The sequence below is a fragment of the Podarcis vaucheri genome, assembly GCF_965113315.1.
Source record: "Podarcis vaucheri genome assembly, chromosome: 2".
NCBI classification, from domain to species: Eukaryota; Metazoa; Chordata; class Lepidosauria; order Squamata; family Lacertidae; genus Podarcis; species Podarcis vaucheri.
The window spans coordinates 75,291,605-75,317,817 of NC_138760.1; the positions used below are offsets into that span (position 1 = coordinate 75,291,605).

At 42.4% G+C, this 26,213-nt stretch overlaps 1 protein-coding gene across 2 annotated transcripts in view; it reads right to left on the reverse strand.

Annotated features, from left to right (window-relative positions):
- Positions 1-26,176, reverse strand: part of FANCD2 (FA complementation group D2) — a 35,464-nt gene extending 9,288 nt beyond the window's left edge. For both annotated transcript variants that reach the window (XM_082214481.1, XM_082214480.1), the window contains exons 1-29: positions 25,839-26,176; positions 24,959-25,055; positions 23,811-23,948; positions 23,440-23,507; positions 22,851-22,954; positions 22,375-22,438; positions 21,795-21,847; positions 20,463-20,541; positions 19,390-19,514; positions 17,578-17,665; positions 16,940-17,044; positions 16,119-16,219; positions 15,085-15,193; positions 13,326-13,361; positions 12,380-12,523; positions 11,511-11,645; positions 10,390-10,521; positions 10,027-10,134; positions 9,178-9,287; positions 7,906-7,966; positions 6,990-7,109; positions 6,109-6,182; positions 5,863-6,009; positions 4,217-4,317; positions 3,524-3,639; positions 2,671-2,779; positions 2,316-2,417; positions 1,140-1,252; positions 120-266 (exon numbers count right to left, since the gene is read on the reverse strand). In XM_082214481.1, coding sequence (XP_082070607.1) covers positions 120-266; positions 1,140-1,252; positions 2,316-2,417; positions 2,671-2,779; positions 3,524-3,639; positions 4,217-4,317; positions 5,863-6,009; positions 6,109-6,182; positions 6,990-7,109; positions 7,906-7,966; positions 9,178-9,287; positions 10,027-10,134; positions 10,390-10,521; positions 11,511-11,645; positions 12,380-12,523; positions 13,326-13,361; positions 15,085-15,193; positions 16,119-16,219; positions 16,940-17,044; positions 17,578-17,665; positions 19,390-19,514; positions 20,463-20,541; positions 21,795-21,847; positions 22,375-22,438; positions 22,851-22,954; positions 23,440-23,507; positions 23,811-23,948; positions 24,959-25,025 — 2,856 coding nt within the window. In that variant the 5' untranslated portion in view covers positions 25,026-25,055; positions 25,839-26,176. The remainder of the gene's footprint in view (positions 1-119; positions 267-1,139; positions 1,253-2,315; positions 2,418-2,670; positions 2,780-3,523; positions 3,640-4,216; positions 4,318-5,862; positions 6,010-6,108; positions 6,183-6,989; positions 7,110-7,905; positions 7,967-9,177; positions 9,288-10,026; positions 10,135-10,389; positions 10,522-11,510; positions 11,646-12,379; positions 12,524-13,325; positions 13,362-15,084; positions 15,194-16,118; positions 16,220-16,939; positions 17,045-17,577; positions 17,666-19,389; positions 19,515-20,462; positions 20,542-21,794; positions 21,848-22,374; positions 22,439-22,850; positions 22,955-23,439; positions 23,508-23,810; positions 23,949-24,958; positions 25,056-25,838) is intronic.
- Positions 26,177-26,213: the final 37 nt, after the last annotated feature.

A 26,213-nucleotide genomic window follows, 5' to 3' on the forward strand; every position in this document is an offset into this window, starting at 1 on the left:
GTTCAGGAGATATCAGAGTAGGATGGGACAAGTGTGTGTGTTGCTGCTGTGTATTATCACCACAACAGGTGAGAGTAAGTAGACTGAAGTTTATGTCATTGTTCTTTAAATTTACGTGCCTTTGTGTGCATCTCCGTATCCAGAGCAGATTTGGTCAGCAGGCCACTGTGAATAATGCTAAAAACCTCTAAGTCTAGTTCACGGAAATACGCACTATAACTCTGCAGTGGTACCAAAGGAGTCTCTGGTTCTTTTTCTGTGGAGTCCTGAAAAGAAGAACAAGAACATATTTCTTTGCACAGGACACATCTCTGGGAACTGACTGAGTGCCAGTCAAGTGCAAAAGTAACTCTGCATTTTGCCAGCATTGGTTCTCAATGGCATTTGATAAGATGAAATACACAGGTGGCATATACAGATACAGACTGTGCAAATTCCCCTTTCAACAGTATAGAATCATAGAAATGTAAGGCATCTCAAAGGTATCTTTGCCCAACCCACTGCTGAAGCAAGAAATGCTGCTGCTATAGGATCCCTGACAGGTAGATAGCCATCCTAGTCTGTGCTTAAAAACAGCTATAGGACAATAGAATTGGAAGAGCATCACAGAATGGGAAGATAGAAGCACTGCCAAACGATATGGAAATGACTGCACATTCAGATTATGGTGCTTCTTCCTTAATGTCTTGTCTTAGATTTTCACTAAGGGGCCATGTATTTGTATATGCTGCCAGTGTACTGCACATCCAGAAGGAAAGAATATAAGAAAAATAACAAATCATGGGTACACCGATTTAAGACTTGAAAAATCCAAGGCACCCTAAGAATCTGAAATGCATTTTTGCTGGCCCCAACCTGCTTGGCAGGGGGTTGGACTCGATGGCCCTTGTAGTCTCTTCCAACTCTATGATTCTATGATTCTAACCCCTTAAGCCACTGAGTGGATACCAATTACCCTGGCATGTTTGCACCAATGCTGCTTTTTTATCATGCGGTTTATCAGATTTTTCATGAGAGGATGTTCATAATCAGGGAGAGAATAAAGCTCAAATTTCTAGGGGGAAAACCCACAGCACCCCAGTCTGCTCTTTTTAGTTTCCTTTTGTATACTCCTTAAAAGAACTTGGGCTATATAGAACCTTCTCTGGTTGGCTGATCTCAGCTTCAGGCTGATTTGCTTCTGTGTTCTCATCCAGCTGTGAGTTGTCTGCCGAACTGTTTTTGCCATTATCAGATTTGGGGTTTTTTTGCCCTGAAAAACAAGGGAGCATTTCACAAGCAGAGGGAAAGGGGGCAAGATCTGTTGGGATGAGCATCTTTGGATGCAGCAGATCCCCAGCTAGGCTGGGAAGTTCCTGACACAGCTACGTCCCCACCCTTGGCTCAGATGGAGCTATGCAAACTCCCACAGCAGCCAAAGCTGGTGCAAGCCCAGAATAAGGGGTGTTCCAGGACAGGAGGGAGGGGGGACATAATGTGCATCCCAAGCCCCGTCTGATCAGTCATGTGACCCTAGGAGCCCTGCTAGCAAAAAGGATGGCCTAATGGAAACAACACCACAGAAGTCAACGAAGAGGACCTGGTCCTCAGTAATTGGGCCCAGTAGCACCTGGTGCCCCACTGAGGCCACTCCAAATGGGACTTCTGGACCCAGTGGATCTCCAGTTCAATCCCATGGTTGTACCTGCAGGATTCAAACTGTGCATGCCCCAAGCACAGCTCACTTCACTTCTTGACATCTGTGGTGTGTGGTATGCTGCCTCACAGGCTCCCTGCATATGGACTTTGCATTCAGGAGAGGGGCTGGGGGCACTTGGAGAAAGGCGCTGTGCACTTGAGAAACATACTCCACAACACTGGGCGCCTTCCAAACAAAGGCTGCCCCTCAGACATGGAGAACAATCAATACCTTCATGCTAACACCTTTCTCCCTATCTTCACTCTCCAAAGGAATGCCACTAGCGCAGCAGTGACTGCTGCCGTACTACTACTCACAAGAAGGAGTAGCTATAGAGACGGAGAACTGGGTAAGCCTGGAAGAGGGGAGCCCTTCTCAGTGTGGAGGCCTGGCAGCCTCCCGGTCGACCCAGCCCTTCTGATACTCCTGCAGCACCATGGTATACAGGCCATGATATACAGAATCCTTCACTGAACAAAGGCACAATTATACTTTAAGCTTGAGGTGCTGTGCTATACAGTCTTTTTATTGTGTAACCTCTTCTGCATTCCTGGACTTATTTGCAAAAAAAGTTTATAGTCTCGATTATATCCTTCCATGAATTTTTATTTTAAAAATAAAGTTTAGCATATGTTACCTTTGCTCTTCTTTTTGGTGGCACCAGTGGTATTGATGACAGGTACTCCTTCTGAGGTTTCAGAATCAAAATTTGCAAGAGGGGGAACATATCCAGGGCTTGCTGAGAAACAAAAGGGGAAGCAATTATGTTGACTACATTAAGGCAGCCTTCATACATTACAAAGTTTCTACATGAATTGTATTTCCATGTGGCAATGAGAAATATACAGGTAGCTCTAACTGTGCAGCATTCCTACACATGCAGAAAAACCACAGTCAACCTGTTTGCCAGCCCATCTACTTGTAGACATATGCAGATACTGGGTATTCTCTTTCCCCCATGCCCTTTAACCCTGAATTTTGTTCTTGCTCACCTGCCAAGCATTTTTCCAGCAGACACTGTAGCTCCGTAATGTTCTGTAACCGAGTCAAAACTTTCCCCTTTATCTCGGGGTCATCTTGTTGACAGAAGGCATTCACCACCTTAAAAGGCAAAGCGAAATTGTGAAACTGAGAAAGGGACATCTCCTTTCCTAGCTACCTCTGCTAATCTAGGATGGCTGCTAAACCTTTTATCGAATCTGATACTTCCAGAGCACACTGGAGAGACATCTTAATGCACTCCACAATAAGGATTGTGTCCTTCAGCCTTTGTCCAATTCCAAATACATCACCTGTTATAAATAAGTTGCTGACTTGGACCATAAAATGTCAGCCAAACAACATGGTGAAGTGCATCTGCAAATTTCATCCCCTTGACCAGGAACCCACAGCTTTAATAATGCAGATATATTTTTTGAAACTGTTGTACTATACTGCATGAGACAGTGCTCTGACATCTTGGGGCAGACACTCTTTTAAAAAGTAATGTGACAAACAAAGAAAACAATTAAAAAGAATAAAAAGAACCCTGGAGGCTCCTTTGTACACTTATTTTTCCAGTTAGAAATATTAATATCTGTATTATAAAAAGTGTGTACTTCTGAAGGCATGTATTTTTTTACATGTACCAATTAGGAAGCCACACACTTCTTCACCCCCAAACGCAAAAATAATATTTATGTCATGAAAATGTGACTCCATTTAGACACACATAGAACCCAGTTTAGGAATGCTTCCCTTTATGTTTTTGGGGAGATAGTATTGTCACATCAGACAGACATCTGGCCTATTAGCCAGAATTTGAAGGAGTAGGAAATTAACTATTTCTTGCATAGTACTGCTCACCTCACGAAACCAGTTGAGGGCATGAAATAGAAGAGAACAGAGGAATTCACGTTCTTGCTTCGATAAGGAATCTAACTTTCCTACCACCTCCAAGTTGGTCAGATACAAAGGACATCCTGTAACAAATATGGCAAAACCCCAGGGCTTAAGTTAACTTAAGTTCAACATAATCAAAGCACCCACCCACTGCCACCTTCACAAAGTTCAGCTGGCCTGAGAGGTAAATGGCACATGACCAGTGATTCCTAGTACAGAGGTATACCTTGGGTTACATACGCTTCAGGTTGCAGACTACGCTAACCCAGAAATAGTACCTCAGGTTAAGAACTTTGCTTCAGGATAAGAACAGAAATCATGCTCCGGCGGCATGGCAGCAGCAGGAGGCCCCATTAGCTAAAGTGGTGCTTCACGTTAAGAACAGGTTAAGAACAGTTTCAGATTAAGAACGGACCTCCAGAATGAATTAAGTACTTAACCCGAGGTACCACTGTAATTCAGTCCATTTGGGGGGAATTAATAGTATAACTTAGGAGACAACAAATTAGAAGATAAGATGTTTTGCTCACAACCCAGCTCTGAACATCCCAAGTCCTCAAAGACAGGGCAGGCAGAGCCAACTATCTTCTGCTGTAGTCCATGGGCTAAAGCAATAAATGCCATTCATTCACAGAGATAACTGTCCATAACCTGTACCTAATAGGGCATCAACATCATCCAAGCTCCCTTTATTCAGTTCCGCCATGCAGAGTCTCAGCAGTCGGAAGAATGGTGACAAACACAGAGGAGACACTACCCTGGGGAGAGAAAGGAGAGAAGAAATGAAAAATGTCCTAGTCCAGTCTTCAGTATCTCCAGACATGGCTTGGAAAGACCAGTCTGAAGCCCTAGATCAGGAGCAGCTAACTTGCAGCCTTTCCAGACGTTGATGAACTCCAACTCTCATCAGCTCCACCCAGCATGGCCAACAGTCTGGGATGATAGGAACTGGAGTCCAACAACTATGTTGGCTGCCCTGGTCTAAATCTATACAGGACCAATAAATGACCACCAAGTTATCTCACACCACTTAATACGTTAAAAAACCAACAGTAGTTTCCTTGGGGGATCTCTTTAATAGGAATATCCATTGTGTTTATGTATGAGGGCCACAGGTTAGCCACCCCAACCCTAGACAATACTATGCTAGGTGAATAAATAGTTTGGACTTTGCTTAAGGCAACTTTATGTGTTCTTACTACGTTCTTCTGACAATGTAAAACTTGGCAAATTTTTAAAAGTATATTTAAATTTGCCTGCATCTTTCTTGTTGCATAAATTGCCTCCTCTCATGAAACTGGAATCTTTGTTCCCATTTGCAAGGACTAGGGAAAAAAGTTGGGATGATTGGGAGATGCAGATGCACTACTAAGCAAACTGGAGAGATAGGGAAGGTGAGCTGTGGCAAGGCAATGAGACGTGTTTTGAAAAGGAATACTGTGAGTCTGCTGCTCTTTCCCCTTGTTTTTACATTTATCAGAAATGTCTGCGTGTTTTCTTCATAACCATCCTGACTAGTTCTTTCTGAAGGAGCAAAACAACATATTTCCATGATTCCATTTACCGTATTTTTCGCCCCATAAGACACACTTTTTCCCCTCCAAAAATGAAGGGGAAATCGGGGTGCGTCTTATGGGGCGAATGCCTGCAAGCCTCGCGCGCCCAGCAGGAGGTCCCACCGGGTGCGCGAGGCTTGGGGCGGCAGCCTGTCGCCCGAAGCAGGGGGAGCCCTCGGGAGGGCTCCCCCTGCTTCGGGCGAGTGTCTGCAAGCCTCGCGCACCCGGCAGGAGGTCCCACCGGGTGCGCGAGGCTTGGGGCGGCAGCGGACTGCTTGCGCGCACCTAGAAGCTTGGGGCGCGCTGAGCTCAGCACGCCCCAAGCTCCTGGTGTAGCGCAGCGATCCGCTAGCCCTGGGAGAGCCCCGCGGCTCTCCCAGGGCTAGCGGACTGCTTGCCGGCACGCAGAAGCTTGGGGCGCGCTGACCTCAGCTCGCCCCAAGCTTCTGGATTAGCGCAGGGGTCCGCTAGCCCTGGGAGAGGCGCCCGGCTCTCCCACGCTAGCGGAGACCTTGCCGGCACGCAGAAGCTTGGGGCGCGCTGAGCTCCGCACGCCCCAAGCTCCTGATGTAGCGCAGCGCACCTGGGGGGGGAATAATTTTTTCCCCTTTATTTCCCCCCAAAAAATCTAGGTGCGTCTTATGGGCCGGTGCGTCTTATGGGGCGAAAAATACGGTAAATTTTAAAAAGTATGTGTTAGGAGTCACATTCTGCCTTGGCCAATAAGAACAGAGAAGCACCACTGACCTTTTGTCATGGCTCTTAGCTGCTACTTCATCTACATTCTTGCTCAAATAGCTCTGGGACAGCAGAGGCAACAAGTTAATAGCAATTATTCCCTCACTTTTGTCATCTTCCAAGCTATACAGGGACTTCACCGGGAGCAGAAAAGCACTGCAGAGGAATCAAATATCAATTGATGGCCAATGGTACAATAACTAATTAAATTTTTTTGTATTAAAGGAGGTGAATGGTATTGTTTTCCTGAAATACCTGTCCTCTATAGGGAGAAGATCTGTCACAAAATCTCTCTCAAAGTCCTTCTCCACACTGTTCTCAATCCACTCCTGAAAGAATGACAGTTCCACAGGGAAAATTCATTTTAAAGAATTATGTTGAAGGGTGACGGTGTAGGCTAAAGGAGGAAGTGAAGCATGCAAACTAGCTAAAGCAACTCCTCCTTTATCCCCCACTACTTTTCCTTTGACTGCTTCCACTGAGAACCCCTTTACCCTCCTAGACTTTAATTAGCCTAATCTACTCCCAATACTGGTTCAAGTGGTATGGCACTTAGGTGTGGGGCCAAAACCTTATTTTCCCTCCAAAAACAAGATATTATTTTATTTAAGGATTTAGTAAAGCAGCAAGTTAAACTTTCTTTAAGGAAAAAAGATTTTAGGATGTAGAAGTCAGAAGAAGTCAGAAACAAACTATGGCTTACCACAAACATGCAGCATGCTGGTGCATGCTATTCCAATTGCATCCACGCTGTTTCTTCTGTTGCCAAAAGCCAGGTGAAAACCAACCACAGTGCTGGCGGAGTGTTACGTGTGAACCAGCGCTCATGGTTTGTTTCTTCCATGTAAACCAAGAGCATGAAGTAAAAAACAAACCTTCAACTCATGGCTTATAGAGAGAGAAACAAACCATGAACAATGGTTTGCATGTGATGCTAAGCTAGCACTGTGGTTGGTTTCCTCTCAGCTTGGTAAAGGGAGCAGGAGGAGCAACTGGAGCAATGTGTATGAGCACAATTGCTTCAGATTAAGGTTTACCATGATTTACCAGACTACTGTTTCAGCTAATATTATCCCAGCTACGGTTATACAATGTCTGTAACTCAATGGATGCAGACCAATAGCTCTATAACTTACCAGGATCTGAGAATCCAAATTCCCTTTTTGAATCAAGTTGGCGAGTTCATCGTAATAGAGAGCCAAGGCCTGGGGGACCTGTCCGCAGCAAGAGCAAACCAGCTCTAGTAAAGATATAATCTGTAGGAAAAAAAGAAGCAGAGTAGTTACTGGAGGATGATATGGTTTCAGCTGTCCAATGTTCGCACATAGCCCACAAACCCCCAAGTGGCTTTAGAGGTTACAAGAAATGTCATTGGCCAAATGAATGTCACTCTGGCATTTGGTCGACGGCTCTTCTCATAATTGTGATAGGATAATTGTACAGGCAACTTGTGATGGTTCCACAAGTGCAGGCAGCCTGTGCACATTCCCCTGTGAACATTATAAGGAACACCAGTAGCCAAATGTTACGTAATATCTGACACCTATCTCTGAAACGCATTCTGTGTGCACAAATCTACACTGACACCTTGTCTTATTGACATTGACATCCTGCTCCTCCCATAACTCCCACTCATCCATTCTCAGATTAATTCTTCCAAGTTTATTTTTCTAACCTCTTTACCTGGCCTCACCTCACATAATGCTAAACCATGGTTTCTAGCATTATGAGCAAAGGCTCTGACAAGCCTTGGGCTTGACTATTCTCTCCTCCCATCTCCTCTTTAGCACATAAGAGAAGGAGATAGTTTAAAATGAAAAGCAGAAACTTTCTAACGACTCCCCCCCCCCCATGTTAAAATTGGGGCAGATTCCGGTCAGTTTAAATTCTAAGTTAATAAATAAGCAATCATCATGTTGGTCTGAATATCTCCCCAAGCTTTACACTGACTGATCCTTCCCATTCAGTTCTGCTGCAATTTTTCAAAGAACACATCTCTTCCCCACATACTACCTATTCCCAGAGGGGTCCTGCAAATATCCAAATACTTGCCTGTCTACATTGCTCCTTGCTCAGCTGTGCCCGTTCCAAGAGCTGTCCATTTTCTTTACTCCTGAAATTATATTTTAGAGTAATTATTTTTAACAGATGTAGTTGGGTGCTCGCATATACATTTCTGAGCCACAGAAATGGAACTAAGGCTGCTTCAAAGACCATAAATTCATTACATTCTTTACACCTCATTGATCATCATTCACTGTCCAATTAATCATCACAATGATATAACTGTCCCAGTCCCATATGGGTAGGGAGGTGGCTTCAAATGCCATAAATGCTCACATATCCTCTGAAGGCTTACTCTCTAAAACAAACGAACCCCAAATACTATTGCCTAATGAACTGAAAACTGAAATCCAGTAAGAATTGTGTCTCTTCACAAGAACACTATTATTTTATTTTATAGCTTCTGTTGTGTTTTCGATCATGCAGCACTTCATATCACAGAATTAAAACAATACCATGGAGGGGTCCCTTCCTAATTTGCAGAATGCATTTTGATAGCATTCATTTCAAAAGCCCAGGAACGCAGAATTCTACCTCACCTTTAACAAGGCATCAATAAATCATATGCAAATGTATTGCAGATCATTAGGCTCTACAACATTTTGGCAGACATTTGAAAAGTGGTGTGCCCCTCATCTCTCTTGCACTATTGGTATACGTTGTGTGTACACAGGGAACACAGAAATCCTGCTGCTCACTTTTTCTAAGGCTCTGCTTTCTTTTTCCCCATAGACCACTTAAAAATTGCTGAGGGTCCTGGTGGACCAATTAATGATTTTTTTCTGCTTGTTGTAGCAACTGTACTGCACTGTGCTAGACGCTGTACAATTTTAAACTGTATTTTTATTGCGTCCTTCAGTTCTTATATAATTGTATTTTATTGTATAACAATCTGAATTCCAGAGACTTCAAACTGTAATATAGTAGAATACAAGAAATAAATGAATAAATAAAAATACAATTAAAAATCACCATATTTAACACAACGGATAAGCTGCCTCCTGTCTTCAGCCACAAATCCACCTGAATGAAGTTTGCCCATGGACGACAGTTTGGAAGCCCCTGTTCTAAGGCATACTGTTGGCATCAGCCTTAATGGAGCTCTTTTGGGCAACCTATATATTTGGAAATTGGTTTTTGAAAATTGCTATATTCTCTTGGGTTTTTCATGGTGCGGTTTTCAAGAGACACCCTCGGTTGCCATCTGTATATAGAAAAGAGTTAAAATGACAGTGTGCAAATTCTTCTCCATTTCCTCACCTCTTTGCTGCCATGCTTCCCACCATGGTAACTGCACCAATAATACCAATGCGCTTATACTTTGGAATAGTGCTGGAGAGTTGCTTCCTGATCACCATATGCATGTCATCCTGCATGGAAAGAGAGGAACCAGAATGTCAGAAATAACAGCGCCTCATCCAGATGCAGTCACAGTAAATCTCATGCCACTGAATTATGCGTGAAATCTCTAACACCTGAAAGGGTAGAAGTAGTACATGTGCTGGAATTCAGTGGAGTAAGTCTGAGAAGTGGATAAATGTTTTCTCTCTAAGGTAGCAGGTATCAGCAACGTTCAGCAAATTTTGACCATTCACTGTTCACACACACACACACACACACACACACAGGCATCTAGATATTTGCAATTAGGTCATAAGAACATCCCTGCTGGATCAGACCAAAAGCCCATTTAGTCCATCATCCTATTCTCACAGTGGCGAACTAGATGCGTATGGGAGCCCAGAATCAGGACATGAGTGCAATAGCAATGCTCCCCACTTGTGCTCTTCAGCAACTGGTACGCAAAGGAATTCCATCTTGGAGGTAGTACTGTATTGGCCCAAATATAAGCTGCACTTTTTTCCAAATTCTGACTCTGAGAAGTTAAAGTGCAGCTTATATTTGGAGCCGAGTGCCAGCACCGGCTTGGGGAGTGGGGTGCTGAGCACCGGCCGCCCCCTGTTCAGGGCGTTAGTGCTGGGAGGCGGGCCGCACCCTAAATAAACCTTGAATTTTAAAGGTGTGGCTTATTTGCGGGTGCGGCTTATAGCCAGGCCAATACAGTGCATAACCATCAGGATCTACAGGACTCAGTATGTTTTTACTCACCTGAATGTGATTGCTTTTGTGCCCCTGGCTGAATGCCAGCATGCTAAGAATCTGGAATAGCTTCCGGATTTGTTGTGGACTTAGATTATCCATATAATCTAAAATGCTCTGAAAAGGAGAGATCGGAGTCATGCCAAGTACTCCATATCTTCATGATAAATTCATGATAAATGCAGCAAAAAGTATACTGTTAACACCTGGACTGACTTCCTCTGTGTAAAGGGCCACAAAAGGTGGACCATTAACCAAACTGTGGTGGACCATCAAGCACCAGCCGACTGCTCAGACTCTTCCAAAGAAGAATGGTTAGTTGTTAAGCTGTTAATACCAAAGTGAGAGCTCCTAGCTTTGTATCATACTTGCCTTCAGAAAGACTGCATAAGGAACTATGGATGAAGTGTGAAGAGACACTAGGTCAATGAGCATATCCAGAGAGACATCAACTGCAATATTATTGCCACCACATGCATGAGTTACCAAGGCACCCACAATCTCCTGCAGGAACAAACACAAGGAAAAATGAAAAGCATGCAGTCCAGCTTTGGGCAGAATGGCCCTGACCTGGTATAAGAGAGGCTAGAGATGCTGCCTACTTCCAGAGGCACCCCATCCTGTTTTGCCACCTGAGTCCAAGGCCTCCTTCAGTTGGGTCACACAGCAGTGCCCACAAAGTGAAGGGCACAAGATGTCTCAAGATTTTGGTGAGATCTTGCTGGAAGTTGCCACTTTTCCAACAGTCATGGGGACACTGCCTCCTGGGATTCTGCCGCCTGAGGTGGCTGCCTCAGCGCATCTCATAGGTGGGCCGGCACTGCCTTCTTTGCCTGTATAATCTTGTTCAGCTTTCCCCTATTGGTTAACATAGTTTGCACCTACATAAGTTGGACTGTAGAGAATGACAAGAAACTCTACATAAACCAGAGCAAAACACAGAACAGAGATGTGCTGATCAAACTAATCACAGCAGGCATCTTGATGTAGCAAAAGGAAAATAAAAGAGAGAAGTGCAGATAAACGTTTTTGACTTTTGACGCCAGAGGTGTGCATTTTCAGAACTCATCATATTATTGTGATTTTTATCTATTTTTATTCTGAATTTTAAATTGTTCTAACCTTCCCTGGGACCTCTCTAGTGAAGAGCAGGCAATAATTTTAATAAATAATAATATGCTGAGGGAACTATTCCCTCCCTCTCAGTGGTGTTTAATGTGAGGAATTAAATATTTCCCACCCACCAGAACATGGCCCAGCCCTGGTAGCTGCAGGGTGGCTAATAGTGCTGTGGCCAGAAAGGGCCTTTGGCCAGTGCCCTGTCTCACCTATCACTGGCACAGGCCTGGCTACAAAACAGGAAACTTGATGCAAACTGGTTGTCTTCTATGATCCATGGCATTCTGCCCCCCACTACATTAGAACCAGTAGCTGTCAATTGCTACAAGGCAACAACACACACACACTTCACCAAATAGAGAATGGAACTATACCTGCTGGCAATAAGAGTCAAAGACTGTGAATGCTTGCTTGTAAATACAGCAGCCAAAAGAGACAATGCAGGGATCTGCCGAGTGTACAAAGATCTCAGCCAGTGACAGGACAGCTGGAAAGAGGTCTCTCATAACCTAGATAAAGACAGAAAAAAGGGAGATTCTGATACATACCTCTACTATCTTTCCAATTGTCTATCTTACTCCAAGTTAAGGGTTTTTTTATATTTTACTGTCCTGAAAAGATTGGCAATGATTACAGGAAACACTTCAACATCTCACAAAGATGAGCTAACAAAATACTGGAGCAATTCATACAGATTTGCCAGACAGACTGACATTTCTAAAATTACATTGTAAATCGATAAGACAATGAGGCAAGCAATAAGGAGGCTTCTGAGGGGATAGAAGCCACCAACGCTGCCTAGTTCTGCCAGAAGGAAGTTTTACTCCAGCTGGCTTTAGGAAGCATACGAATGAGGATGTCTCCTGTTGACAGTTTCCAGACGTAAAGAAGGACATGTTCAGGGAGCATATCTTTGTAGGAGCCAGTAACACCCTGAATCCTAGAGCCAGTTCACACATACAAGTCTTGTTATCTTCAGAATAAATCAGGCAGCATGCGGAGGCAGCCAGCAGCCATTTCTGCAGTTGAAACCACCATGATTGCAGGAAAAGCTGTAACCATCTCTGCCTGTTTTACTTTAATGTCTCTCCATGCAGATCTGTACCTGTGTACACAGCCATGTGGATAAAATAAGCAAGGTCTGTATGCAAACCAATAAATAGTCATGCAGATTTTTGGACGGAGGATGGAATGGGGGAAAGACTGTCAGCACGCTGGATCACACAGCAGCAGAAGTACTCACCATTAAGTAGTAACGGAAGGCATTGCGCAGCAACTGCTCTCTTACGCAGCCTGATTGAATCTTGTTTTTCAGCACTCTCTCAATCTGCTTCTTGTTCTTGCCATTTGTAGCATAGATTACTAACAGCGTTATCAGATCCAGAACCTTTTGGCAAGTAAAACAATTAACACAGGTTAACAACCAAACAAGGTAGAAGAATAAGGATCAGACCAGACAATGGATCTAGACAGCTCACTTGGCAGAACCTGTGGTAATTTTATATAGCATTCTGAAAAATGTCTCTTTAGTTTTGCTTTTAAAATGACACGTTCCTAGTGTTCATGATTCAGAAGAAAGATTGGAAGGCCCAGCCAGTGTTTACAATAAACTAAGGTTTCAGTGAAAATTCATTCCTAGTCCTCATCTACTTTCTGATAAGAATTTCTTCCATAGCACAAATACATGGAGGGGAGAAAGTGAATCCAAATTCTGAAAACAACTACTTTTTGTACTTATGTAAATCAAATATAAATGTGCATACACTGAAGGCAGTGTCTAAAAGCAGAATCTGAGAAGACTCTAAAACAGAATTCTAGTATCTTGGCCAAACAATGGAATAATTTTCTGTCATATCGACAAGCAGGCCAGAGATTGAGATCTCTCAGTTTAGAGGATGGATGAAAAGAAGTTTGGCCCTTGCCCTGACTTCTAATGGCTTTGAGTGAAGAGATAGATTTGCTACAAATATTGAGCTAGAAAGGTAACTCAGGTGTGTTAGAAATGCAGCGAAAGAAGGTAAAGGTCAGTTTCAAGATGTCCTCTTACTACACAAGTGACAACTTCACACTATTCCAAATTAATGTAATTGCTGCTGGGAATTTTTTAAAAAACGTTCCCCCCTTCAATTAACATCCCTAAAAAAATAATTATAGGTAGAGAACAGCTACTGCAGAATCTAAGATATTACCTTATGGTCAGAGGCAGAAGCAACACTTTCAATGGCCTAGAACAGAAGCGGAAAAGACAGTTGCCAATGCTGAACAAATAACCACCCTACACAAGAGACTAAACACATATTTCCAGCTGATTGCTGGGATCACATGAAATCATGCACAAGTCAGACATAGGTAGAGGGCCTTCTCAGTATTGGTGCCCATCTTGTGGAATGCCCTCCCATCAAATGTTAAGGAGATGAGTAATTATATAACATTTAGGAAACATCTGAAGGCAGCCCTGTATAGGGAAGCCTTTTAAAGATTTAATAATTTTCTGTGTTTTTATATATGCTGGAATCCACCCAGAGTGGCTGGGTTGGCAACAGAGACAGATGGGTGGGGTACAAATAATAAATAATAATAATTATTATTATTATTATTATTAGTGTAAACCTATTGGAACCTTCCTAATACAGTGGTACCTCTGGTTAAGTCCTTAGTTCGTTCTGGAGGTCCGTTCTTAACCTGAAACTGTTCTTAACCTGAAGCACCACTTTAGCTAATGGGGCCTCCCCCCACCGCCACTGCATAATTTCTGTTCTCATCCTGAAGCAAAGTTCTTAACCCAAGGTACTATTTCTGGGTTAGCGGAGTCTGTAACCTGAAGCGTATGTAACCTGAAGCGTATGTAACCCAAGGTACCACTGTACATATCTTCTACCACAGTCTTAGGACAAAGGTAGTGCTATGGGAATGGGGAGGAGAAACACACCTGGGCACTTCTGCCACATGAGTCAAAATGCTCCTGGAACTTATTAGGGCTCACCATCAAATACTGAAAAGAGACATTCATCCCATTTCAGGAATATAAGCCTCTGTTCTGGTGGTGTAGTGGTTGGAGTGTTGGACTAGGACCTGGGAGACCACGGTTCAAATCCCCACTCAGCTCAATTCTATGATTCTATTATCTGCATCTTCCTGGATTATTGTGTTATTTTATCTTCTTTTGACTATTAGTTAATAAGTTTGGAAAGGAATTTACTCCCAGTCTTTCTGCATTCCTAGCAGTAATTCCAGGCAGCCAGATGTTATACTGCCAAAGTTACAAACTCAGGTTGGAACTCAGGCACCAGATGAGGAAGAGTTAAGGAAGCCTCCTTAACAGCACAATCTTATACATGTCCACTCAGAGGCAGGTCCCACTTTCAGTGGGGCTTGCTCCCCATGAGTGGGTATTGGATTGCCGCTTAAGACGGCCTGCATTGGCAGCAGGGAGATAGAAAGGCTTCAGAGCACAATGAGAGGATTACATCATCAAGAGATGGTGTTGAATAGGGAGGATAGCTCATGGTTAGCAAGGCTGTCCCTTCCCAGGAGTCTATGCTGGTCATTAGACTAGCCACGCATGTGCCTGTCCATCTCCACTGCCCATGTTCATTACTACATATGGTTATGCTCTATCAAGTGTTTTCCTTTCCCATTTCTTCCTCAACGACTATGATTGTATGTTACACCCTACATTGCAGAATCTGGACTGGATGTCCTCAAAAGATTCCTCCCAACTCTGTGATTCTATTCTATTCTGTTCTGATTTTCTCAAAGTCTGAATTCAACAGCAGAGCCGTTCTGTGATGATTCTATCACTCACATATAATTTCCTTACTGAAAAGGAAATAGATTTTAACAGGATCTTCAAATAAAAATCTGAAGTACATATTTTTTATAGAACTGCATCTGAAAGAAAGAACAACTTGGCAAAAGTGCATACCCACAGAGAAAATACACCCTGACCTTAATCCAGCCTTCTGAAATGGTCTTCTGGAATTTAACAGCAGACTTTATAATTTCAAAAAGGAGCTTGACGCAGTCCTGGTTGACACACAGTTGGCTTGCAGACAGACTGAAAAGAAGCACAAATTGGGTAGGCAGCCCGTCATCTTAACCACAAAAGCAGCTAAGCAGGTAAAGTCTAACTTTGGTGGCTAAATTGCCACCCACAAAAGAATGCATTGGCAGGTATAAGGCACAGCAGCATTGAAAGGGAGCGAGAAAGTGGGAACCCACTAAAATGAAGGCAGCAGTGATAACTGCACAAAGCAGCAGTACCATCTAAGGCAAATAAATGGCAAAGAAGGAGGGCAACAGCTGGAGGAGATGCAGCAGTTAACACACCAGCCATGCCACAGAATGCTTAGGATTGTCCAAGTGCACACTGAGGTCTTGGGTCCCCTCATTGTATCAATCACCTTCTTGGTGTGAAGAACTGTCAAACCTCTATCAGATAGTTGGTAGCTGCTGTTGGTGGAAAGGCTCTCCATGTGTTGGGGACACGCCACACAACCCCTTTCTAGCCATTACCCTTGTCATATGGAATATTTCCTACTCCCGTAGGCGACTCCTAGATCTACCCAAAGATTCATATGATCTTTAAGAAGGAAACCTCCTTGTGGCAGATAAGCTGTGGAATCTGTATGTTCTTCTTCAAGGATCAGGTGGGGATTCTTAGTTTTGTGTGTATGTGAACATGTACTACCAAAAAAAGGGGGGAACCCACCAGGGGAGATGAGCATAGATAAATATAGAGCTGTGATGGTGATGCTGTTTTGGCTGAAAGGGAGAGAACAACTAAATAGTGAGATTTCAAAGTGAACACGTTCAAAAGGAGATGAAATGTTGCAATCCCATCCATGCAAACAAAGGCACCAGAAACCTGATGTAATATTTTCTTTGCTATGTTTCACTGAGGCTATGATTTTGCCTCATCCTAACTGCTCATGCACGGAGACTGCAAGTCTTTGGGTGAAGCTGAATGTCAACACACAAACCTTGTCCGAGTCTGGCTCCTGAACTTGGTCTGAGAAACATGAATCAGTGGAAGTGAAACACACGAGTCCAGGTCCAGCTTCTTACGAAGGTCAGAAATTACCTGCATAACACAGTGCATAGGTTTCTGCAGCTATTACTCAGAAATACGCATGAATATTCATGGTCATATATTTTAAGACAGTGATTGTGGAGTAAGAGAAAAAAAGTGTAAATGGGGTAAATGTCAAGGAAGGAGCCTGCAAAAATACTTTTTATAATTTATACAGAATCATCAACTAAACAAAAGCTTAACATTGTTTTTGGACTGAAAAGAGGATATTTTTTTAACTATCATACTTAAAATAGTTTTTAAAAACGCAAACCTAGTTCTACTTCCTTTTATGGAAGGGAATGCTGAATGAGCAATAAAAAAAGGAAGAAATTATTCCCATTAAAAAAAAATGTTTGGTTTTAACCCTTTGTCTGCAGCAAGAAAAGAAATGTCTTTTGCTGCCCTGTGAGCCATAATTCAGTTTTTGACTACTATATGCCAAGCAAGCATTTAGCACAGAGAAAGGGCTCACACTTCTTTAAGAGTCATGCACCTGCTTAAAAGATGAAAAATTTTAGCCAAATGATACTCTTATCTGCCTAGGTAAAAAGATAAAAAGGATTTAAAGCAACTGGAAATCATGAACTTATAACATTAGTTTCAGAGGTGTGTGCTGGCTCATCTTGTACACATGTAGAAATAAAACAAATGTTTGAGTGCTTATCCCAACAAAGTCATCTCTGCATTCCTAAAGAGTATACTTTTCAGCTTTAATAGTAGACACTTTACCTCTGTTGCATCTGTGGCCTTGACGGAACGGAGAATAAATTTTACTACTACAGGCAAATCTTCCACTTTTACGGCACCGACTGTGATCATAACAGATTGGCGCACCTAGGTTGAGAGCAGGACATTTTTCAGCTGTAGGAGCAGGAGAAAGTGCAGCATTTATTTACAGTTCTTCCTCACCTCATTATTAGGGCTCTCAGCAGTTGTTAGTGGAAAATTCACACAGGCTGAGAATATACTAGAATCCTGAAGGCTCAAATAAAAAATGACCACCAAGCACTACCCCATATTTTAAGTCACTCAGAACTTCCAGAAAGTGATCAGGAACAAGCTTAGGGGAGCCTCCAGAGGGAAAGGATTTCATAATTACAGAGCAGCCACCAAGATTGCATGTTAATGCATCTGCTATCCAAACCTGGGATCCACGTGCTATAGTTAATGAGGATTTTTCAGATCTGAAAATGCATTACTTCCATCCTTGGCAAACCTAATTCCCATAATTTCTAACTCTCCTATGCTCTCCCTGAATGCCTGTATGTATTTATGTACAAAGAGTACCTAGTCTCACCTATATCATGACTTTAAGTAACACTTATACCTTGCTTGTGTGCCCATCTATTTAACACAGGGCTTCCTACCTCAGACAGAAGTCCCACATCTAGATTCAAACTGGAAAGGGCATCAAGGATTGGAACAGATAGCTCAGTCTTCTCCTTTAATAACGAACTGAAATGCAGGACAACAAAATGACCTTTTAAGATCTAGCAACATTCTCAAACTGCAATAGTGGATTACAGTCCATCCAGTATCAATTTGTACAAAGACAGTTTTGTAGGCTGCTACAATAAAAGTTTATGAATGATTTATTGCTTATCTCTACAATGTGTAACTTGCCCGTGTTTGCTGTCTTTCTTTTTCAATCAAGGATACACAAAAGGGTTTACAAATGATTTTAAAATATACAACCAAAACAAGAAAATAAAATATAAAACACAAAATATCCATTTTAAACTGTGGATGCTTCCATACGTGGATGATTTTAAGCTGTAAATGGAACAGCAACTCTGCTTTGAGATTTCAGGAATCTAAATAATGTTCTGTAGTTGGCGAGGAGGAGGGGGTATTTTAATTGAGATTATGGTATTAGGGATTAGGCTAAATAATGACCCACGCCCCCCTCTTTCCGGCTGCACTCTCAGTCATGATCTTCCCCACTCTGCAATTAAGGAGTGTGGGGAGAAACAGATATTAGACAATGGTTCATCTACACTTAAGAGAAATTATGCAGCTGTTCCATTGTGTTAAATAAACAAAGCACAGTGGATTTTCTGGGAGAGAGGAACAGAAACTGAAAAGGGAAAACATGGGAGGAGGCTGTTTCGATTATGATACTATGAAGATGCTCTATTAAAAGTGAACAAAGCATGGCTCTTCCACAGTAAATGCCCAAATATGGAAGGAAGCAGCCTGTGACAAAAATAAAAACATATATGACCATATATGAGAATGTTGAAGTGTGATGCAGTTTTCCGCCCTGAGGACTAATTACGGTAGTTGAAATGCATCAGGATCAACTGACCTTGTTCAATAAAAACTTTGTTTGAATTTTGTGGCCTTCTGGTTTTATCCATGTGTTATAAGAAGAGGAAGAGGAGGAGGGTGTGGGGTTCTGCTGAAATCTTGCTTTTTTATGGAGCACTTGAAAAGCTCAGACTGTCAGTGCATCAGATGAAGACCACACTGAATGCAGCAGCAGCAGCAACAGCAGCAGCAATGAACTGAGAGATACAGCCTTAAGGATTATGATGCCACCACCATTTCTTGTGAATAATCAGATTGGCATGGAGAAAATACTATGTGCAGAGTTCATGCTTTGAAGGCTCCTTATATCAATTCTAGGCAACTCAATGCCCTTCCCTCTCAGAACTCTTTTGAAACTGCAATTACACACACGCACACACACACACACCTGTAAAGCATGAACTGAGACACAGCAGTGTCTTACAATTGTGGTTGCAGTCTCTTGAATGTCAGGGTTTGGATGCAAGAATTGATGGGATGACAATCAAACATGCAGATGACATCAAACTGGGAGGGGTAGCTATGCCATAGAAGACAGAATTGGGATTCGATTGGACAACTGGGCCAAAATTAACCAAATGAATTTCTATAGGGACAAACATAAGGTTCTGCATTTAGGCAGGAATAACCAGCTGTACAAATATAAAATGGGGGGACACCTAGCTTGCCAATAGTACATGTGAAAATGATTAGGGGTCTTAATGGACCACAAACAATGCGAGTCCCGGTCACTCTTGTCTGGATGCACTCTAAATTCACTTCTTTTCACCTTATGCCTAGTCAGAAGGTATCTTCAGCTAAGGCACGAGAAACAGCTAACAGAAAATTATAGAGAGAGTAAAAAGAGAACATGGCAGCATCAAACTTACCTAAGCTCTCTGGCAATTTCACTATGCTGAGAATCCTCTAGGATTTCTGGCAGGCTTGTGATTATGTCGTGTTGGATTGGTGGAGGAGAAACACAAATCATCTGCATGAGTTTCTGAACAAGATCCTGCAGATGAACAAAAGCTTTAGAACACTAGGAATTCAGAAAAATGACATTTCCTTAATGCTGACAGCTTAAACACAGATAAGCCAACAAATGTATGCTACATATGCATCCAGAATGGAAGCGAAGTGATTGGTTTATTTATCAGACATATATTATTTTGTACTTTTTTAGCATGCAAATATTTTTAAATGCTTATCTCTTTTGTCTCCACAATATCTCAGTTCATTTCTAGACCCAATTAAAAATGCTGGTTATGATTGCTAAAGCCCTGGGATAGAGCTACTTGAAAGATCATCTTCACTCATATGTACCTGCCCAAACCTAATGCTTAACCCTGTCTTATGTACATAGCAAGATATGAAAGTGCCCAAATCTGCTGTAGAAACTAGTCATGAACACAGAAATTGATATGTGATAAAGCTGAAGCCTTAAGAGTTTTAAATGAATAAAATCTTTATTGCTAAAAGCTATAAGCCGTCACAATTGGTCACAATGCGTAAAATATAAATAATTAATTTAAAACTGAACAGCAACAACAGCAAAGCAAACACACCAAAATTCAAAAACCACACCTGCACTCCACTTCTCACACTCCCCCTTATGATACTTGTCTTGGTGCCTAGCTCTCAACTTACTTGCAGCCAAGGCAAATTCTGAAACCTGTGCACAGTGGGTGCACAGTTCTTTGAAATCCCAACTATGAGACTTCAAAGCACCCAAGCTCCCAATGCCATTGTAATGTCAGATGATTGACAGGTGAGCATTCCTATCCACCTATCAAATTTGGCCTACAAGGTTAGGATCTGATAAAGTTCTGGTCCATGAATTCAAAAAGGTTTCCCATCTCTGGGTTAAAGAAACCAACATCTAACTAGCACGTTGCTAGTGCTCACTGAATGTTAAACAATACCCCATGAGAAACATACGGTTTGCATTGGTGGTACTTGCCTTGCTGTCAGCTATCCTGTCAAGCCATTTTAACTGATTGACAATGAGCCGAGGCAAATTGAGTCCATCACTGCCCACACTGAAAGATCAGAAGAGATAAAACATAAGCACTTGTTCATTTTTATTACTGAGAAACCCTTCTTTCTGAAGTCACTTCCAGATGCAGCTATGGAGGACTGCTCTCAATCCTCTCTAGATGCTTTTCGAAATCCAATGTATTTAGAACTATAGTTTCTTTTAACAAATTCTGTTAAAAATAAATATGCCATGCCATTCTGTATATGAGCCACTTGAGGAGATGCAATACACACTAGTTTTCAGCCAAGCAAGAAACCCAGCCTCAGGATCAACAGCAAGGTAATAATAAGAATAATAAGAATAATAAGAATAATAAGAATAGTTGTTGTTGTTATTGTTAATACCCCACATAACTGGCTGGGTTTTCCCAGCCACTCTGGGCAGCTTACAGCATATCTAAAAACAAAATAAAAACATCAAGCGTTAAAAACCTCCCAATGCAGAGTTGCCTTCAGATGTCTTCTAAAAGTTGTGCAATTCTTTATCTCCCTGACACCTGAAGGGAGGGTGTTCCAAAGGGAGGGTGCCACTACCAAGAAGGCCCTCTGCCTGGTTCCCTGTAACTTCGCTTGTCACAGTGAGGGAACCAGCTGTCGCATTCTGCATTAGTTGTAGTTTCTGGGTCACCTTCAAAGGTAGCCCCACCTAGAGCGCATTGCAGTAGTCAAAGCAGGAGATGACCAGAGTGGGCCACCAAGGAATCAGCTAAAAAGCCATCAGCATGGGATAAAACATCCCTTACCACTCTCTGGAAACCATTTGGATCCATTAAGTGGTGGGGCAGGAGCATCTGAATTGGTCCCACTTCCCTGTGGAGAGGAAGGGTTGCAGAGAAGTCTAGTTGCACCAGGAAGTGACAGCTCACTGTAATCCATTCATTTATTCTGCCATCTAAAACTTGCTTTGTACAGCAGAAAAGAACACACAGTAAAAGCTTAAACTTCAGTCCTCTATAGCAGGGTGACTACTAACCTTTGGCTCTCCAGATGTTGTTGGATTCCAACCCCCATCATTCCTGACTATTGGCCATGCTGGTCAGGGCTGATTGGAGTTCAACAACATCTTGAGGACCACAAGTTTGTCCAAGTTCCTGAACCTTAAATGAGTATAGAGCATGAGTGGCAAAGATTTTTTTTAAATCTTTCATGCATGCTAACGAGATCAAGTTTTGAGGATTTCAACAAGCGGTTGAGGAGCAGCAGATGGAAAATGCAGAGCAGTCAACATTTCAAGTTAAAATAGTGGAGTACTTGCCTTTCGTGAAAAAATTCGGGGAGTTTTTCAAATAGTAGTCTTATAACAGCAGGCTTCCAAAAAGAAAAAGGTATTTTGAGAAATTACATTTACAATGAGGTAGCACACTGTGTACACAACACTGCAGACTCAAACCCCATCACCCACTGTTAAAGAAGAGTTCTCTGCTATGAAGCGCAGTATTCAGCGCTTGTGCAATAGGACCTTCCCCATTCTGTGCTTCTCCAACTCTACTCCAGAGGGCCAGGGGAACCACAGGGGTGTGTGTGTGTGTGTGTGTGTGTAGAGTACTTTAACAGTGGGATTGCTTTTTGTCAGGGCAAGCCAGAACTGTAACTCATATTGGTTTTAACTTTGGGAACTTGTGCTTAAGGTTGCTTTTCCCTCCTCCCTCCCATTCCTTTTCCCTTATGCCTTTTTAGTTTGTGAGCTTGTAGCGCAAGAACAGTCTTGGTGTGTTTTCCCCCCTATGCCAATCTGAAAAGGTTGGGATATAAAATGCAATCAATCAATCAATCAATCAATCAATAATAGGAAGCTGGGAGATGGTTGGGAGAACTGCATGGGAAAGTGATCTTACCTGTAATATCTCAATGCCAAGGAGCAGTTTAATGAGGCTTTCACAATATGAATGGATTGCATTACTGTAATGAAGAGAGACACTTTGCTATTATTATTAGAAAATGGCATCATGTGAGTACCTGGGTTTAAAACAATATACTGTATTTGTGATAGGCACTCCCTGCCCCACTTTGAGCTCCTTAGACAAAGGGACACACATGTAATAAATAAAATCAGATTAGTTTAACCCCAAGTACCTTCTCTTTTGTTGCTGTTTAGAGTTTGACCTTTAAAAGGTGTATATGTTTACAACAGAATTAAATTTGTTTCTTTAAAAAAACAACACATTAAAAAAACACCTCCAGCTGCAGTCCAGAGGCAGATTGGAGTATATACAGGTAGTCATTTACTACACTGTCATGGTAACATACTGCAAGTATTAAACCATTCACATGGCAACTTGCAGGGAGAAAACAAATGAGGTTTTTCATTGACCTTGTTTCTTGACTTTGTGTGGGTATGCATGGTAGAAGACAATTCCTGAAGTGATCTCTGTTTTCTATGTGGGATTCCAAGCCACTGATGAACTCCTCACCAATCTAGACAGGATGGAGGGAAGGAGAGAGAGAAAATGAAGGCTGAACAATTATCCCTACTGTTTCAAATGCATGAATGTGCAAATCAAGCAGTGAAAGCCTACTGTTTACACAATGCCTGTTCTTGATCTTTGTGTGGGATGCATAAAACTGTAATTTGTAAATTGTTACTTTTTAATGGAAAAATCCAGTGACCGGTTTCATACTCTTTCCAGATCTGTCAGCAGCGAATCATAAGCAAGAACTCTGTATCAATTATGGAGGTCTCCTATTTTTCTCTTGTGTTCTGTTTTTATTTAATTCATATATTTAAAATGCAAGGTTAAGAATAAGAGAAGTGGATTGAAAAAGAGATTTTAATTTGGGAGAGTGTGTTTGTCAGAAGAGAGACACACAGAGAGAGATGGACAGAGACAGAGAGCTTTGGGTGTTAGAATCAATACAGGCCTACTTCAATTTCAAAGACATGAAATAATGCCAGTTCATACCTGTGGTTGAGAAGGGTGCTTCTTCAATGCTTGATGCAACTTCTTCTGGAAAATTGCTCCATCCACAGCTATGGAAAAAGTGCCAAGAAGGACAAACATTGTCATGTTCATGTCATAATAGTCTGAATCTGCCACTTTCTGCCCTTCCCACTAACTGCCACGTGACAGACAGAAATCCACCTGGCAAAACTTTCCCTGGCATAGAGGTAGTGAGGCTAGAATGCTAAAAAGGTAAAATTAAATAAATACATTTCTAGCAGAGCTCCTCTATTTTTAATAGTTGTGCAAAGTAGCAGAAAACAAGCAGGTAAATGTTTTACACTTTAATTTCCTTTTAGAATTACTGCTAAGAATGTCATGAAAGTATATACCTATTTCATTCTGTCGTTCTCCAGCTTTCAGTATAATTCCTCCTGTCTTGAGGAGCTGCCCAAAAACATTGTTGTTCTCTACTACTCCATCTTTGGGAATGGATCTGTTCTTACCAAGCGTGCAAGATTTCTTTGTTTCTAAGATGGAAAAGTTACTAGCGTAAGATAAATGTCATATTTGAGAGTCAAATACCTCAAAACAAATAAATGGAAAAAATCAACCTTTATATCATGAAGTTTGTACTGTATAAAGTTTGAGGTCCCTTGGAAGATGAACCCAAGGGCTATATATTCTAACCTAGAACAATTTCTAAGAGAGTGTAGGAAATACATACAATAGAGCAGGGTTTCCCAAAACTGGGTCTCCAGCTGTTTTTGGACTACAATTCCCACCATCCCTGACCACTGGTCCAGCTAGCAAGGGAAGAAGGGAGTTGTAGTCCAAAAACAGCTGGAGGCCCAAGTCTGGGAAATCTTACAATAGAGGAAGCAGGATATAAAGCAAAGTTAGGGAATCTGTGGCCCTCCTGATGTTATTTGGACTAATTCCCAGCGTCCCTTACCATTGGCCATGTTGGCTGAGGCTAATGGGAGTTGGAGTCTAACAATATTTAGCAAACCACTAATTTCCTGGAACTTCCGGAACAGATTCCATTCAACTTCCGAGGTACCACTGTATTCAGTGCTCATAACCATGGAGAAAAAAGTATTCCAGGGCTGGGGGGGAAACACCACTGAGCTCTATGAATTTTTTTGTTGCTGCATTGGGTATTACTAAAAAGGCAGGCGTTTCTGCCTAATAATAATAATAATAATAATAATTTATTTATATCCCCGCCCATCTGCCTGGGCTTCCCCAGCCACTCTGGGCAGCTCCCAACAGAATATTAAAAACATGATAAAACATAAAACATTAAAAACTTCCCTAAACAGGGCTGCCTTCAGAAAGTCAGATAGTTGTTTACTTCCTTGACCTTGGATGGGAAGGTGTGCGACAGGGCGGGTGCCACTACCGAGAAGGCCCTCTGCCTATCTCCCTGTAACATCACTTCTTGCAGTGAGGGAACCACCAGAAGGCTGAAGGATGGGGTTGGAGATGCTTCAGGTATACTGGGCCAGATGACAGGAAAGATTCTTGCTTTACATACTTGGTAAGTTTTCCATCAGATTTTCTCCTTCCACATCAGATTTGGACAATTTCCTTTTTGGAGCCATGACAGCAAGCACTGAGGTAGTCTATTTCAACTGTGGGGTGGGGGAAGGGAAACAATTAGAAGCTGACTGAACGAGATGTTTTGTTATAAAATGGTGCACAAAAGAGAATTTATGATGATACAACTCTGTTCTTGAAATGGCAGTAGGACCTGTTTGAAATATACCTTATTTAAAATAACGAGTATCTGTGAATGGCAAAAGGGCCTACTACAATAATCTGCTGAAGTAAGCCATTTACCACAGTGAACCAATCCATATTGACAAGAGGTAACAAATATTAGATCAGTAGTTTACTTATTTTAGATATATGTGCAACTGGATACATTTTCATGAACACATTGGATGTAAGATCACAATTAGTGTACACGTTGCATTTATTACACTTTATTTTTATTTCTGGATTTTTAAACTATCTGTGTGAGACAAAAAGCAGTCCTGGTCACAAATCCTCCTCCTTCCCCAGTTTTCTTCTATACCCAACAGGCGATTTGGGAAAGAAAGATGAGGCCAAATGCATTAAATCCTGCTCTTTCTCACAACAAGAAGGATGGGAAAGCTCCACTATCCGTAATCCTGCTGCTGTGTTTACAACTGTCAGCTCGGATCCTGATTTCCCCTCCCCTCCTTCAGGCCACAGAAATGCCTCCAATGCAATGGAGGCTATCATTAACAGGCAGGGGAAAAGTGATGCTTCATTGGGTTCTTGAGCCCTATATAATTCTGCATCCGTACCCACTTTGACAACTGGTTGAGAGCCCAGCCCAATAGGGCCAACAGGGCCAGAACTCGTACCTGCGCTGTCTGTTAACCCACCTGAGCAACCGCGGAAGCGCTGTTGAAGGCCAGCGGAGGCCAAGGGATAACCACCCAACCCGCCTTTCAGAAGCTGGTGGGGGACAATCTCCTGCACACTGGCTCATTCAGAAGTACAACCCCTCGCCCGCTTCGTGGCTGTTCAGCCGGAGCCCTGCCCGAGTCCCGCTCCTCCTGAATTCCCGGGACGGCGGAGTCTTAGTCCCAGTGAAGCGGCGCTGGAACAGCAGCGCTTAAGCAGAAGGCGCCCCTCACGCGGCGCTGAGAGGCCAATGGAACTCCGCCTCCCTTCCCCGCCGAGGCGCAGTTGAAACGGCGCGCGCGCTCCCTCAGCCACCCTTCGCCCCGCTTTCAAAGGTTCCCGCCAAGCGCCGC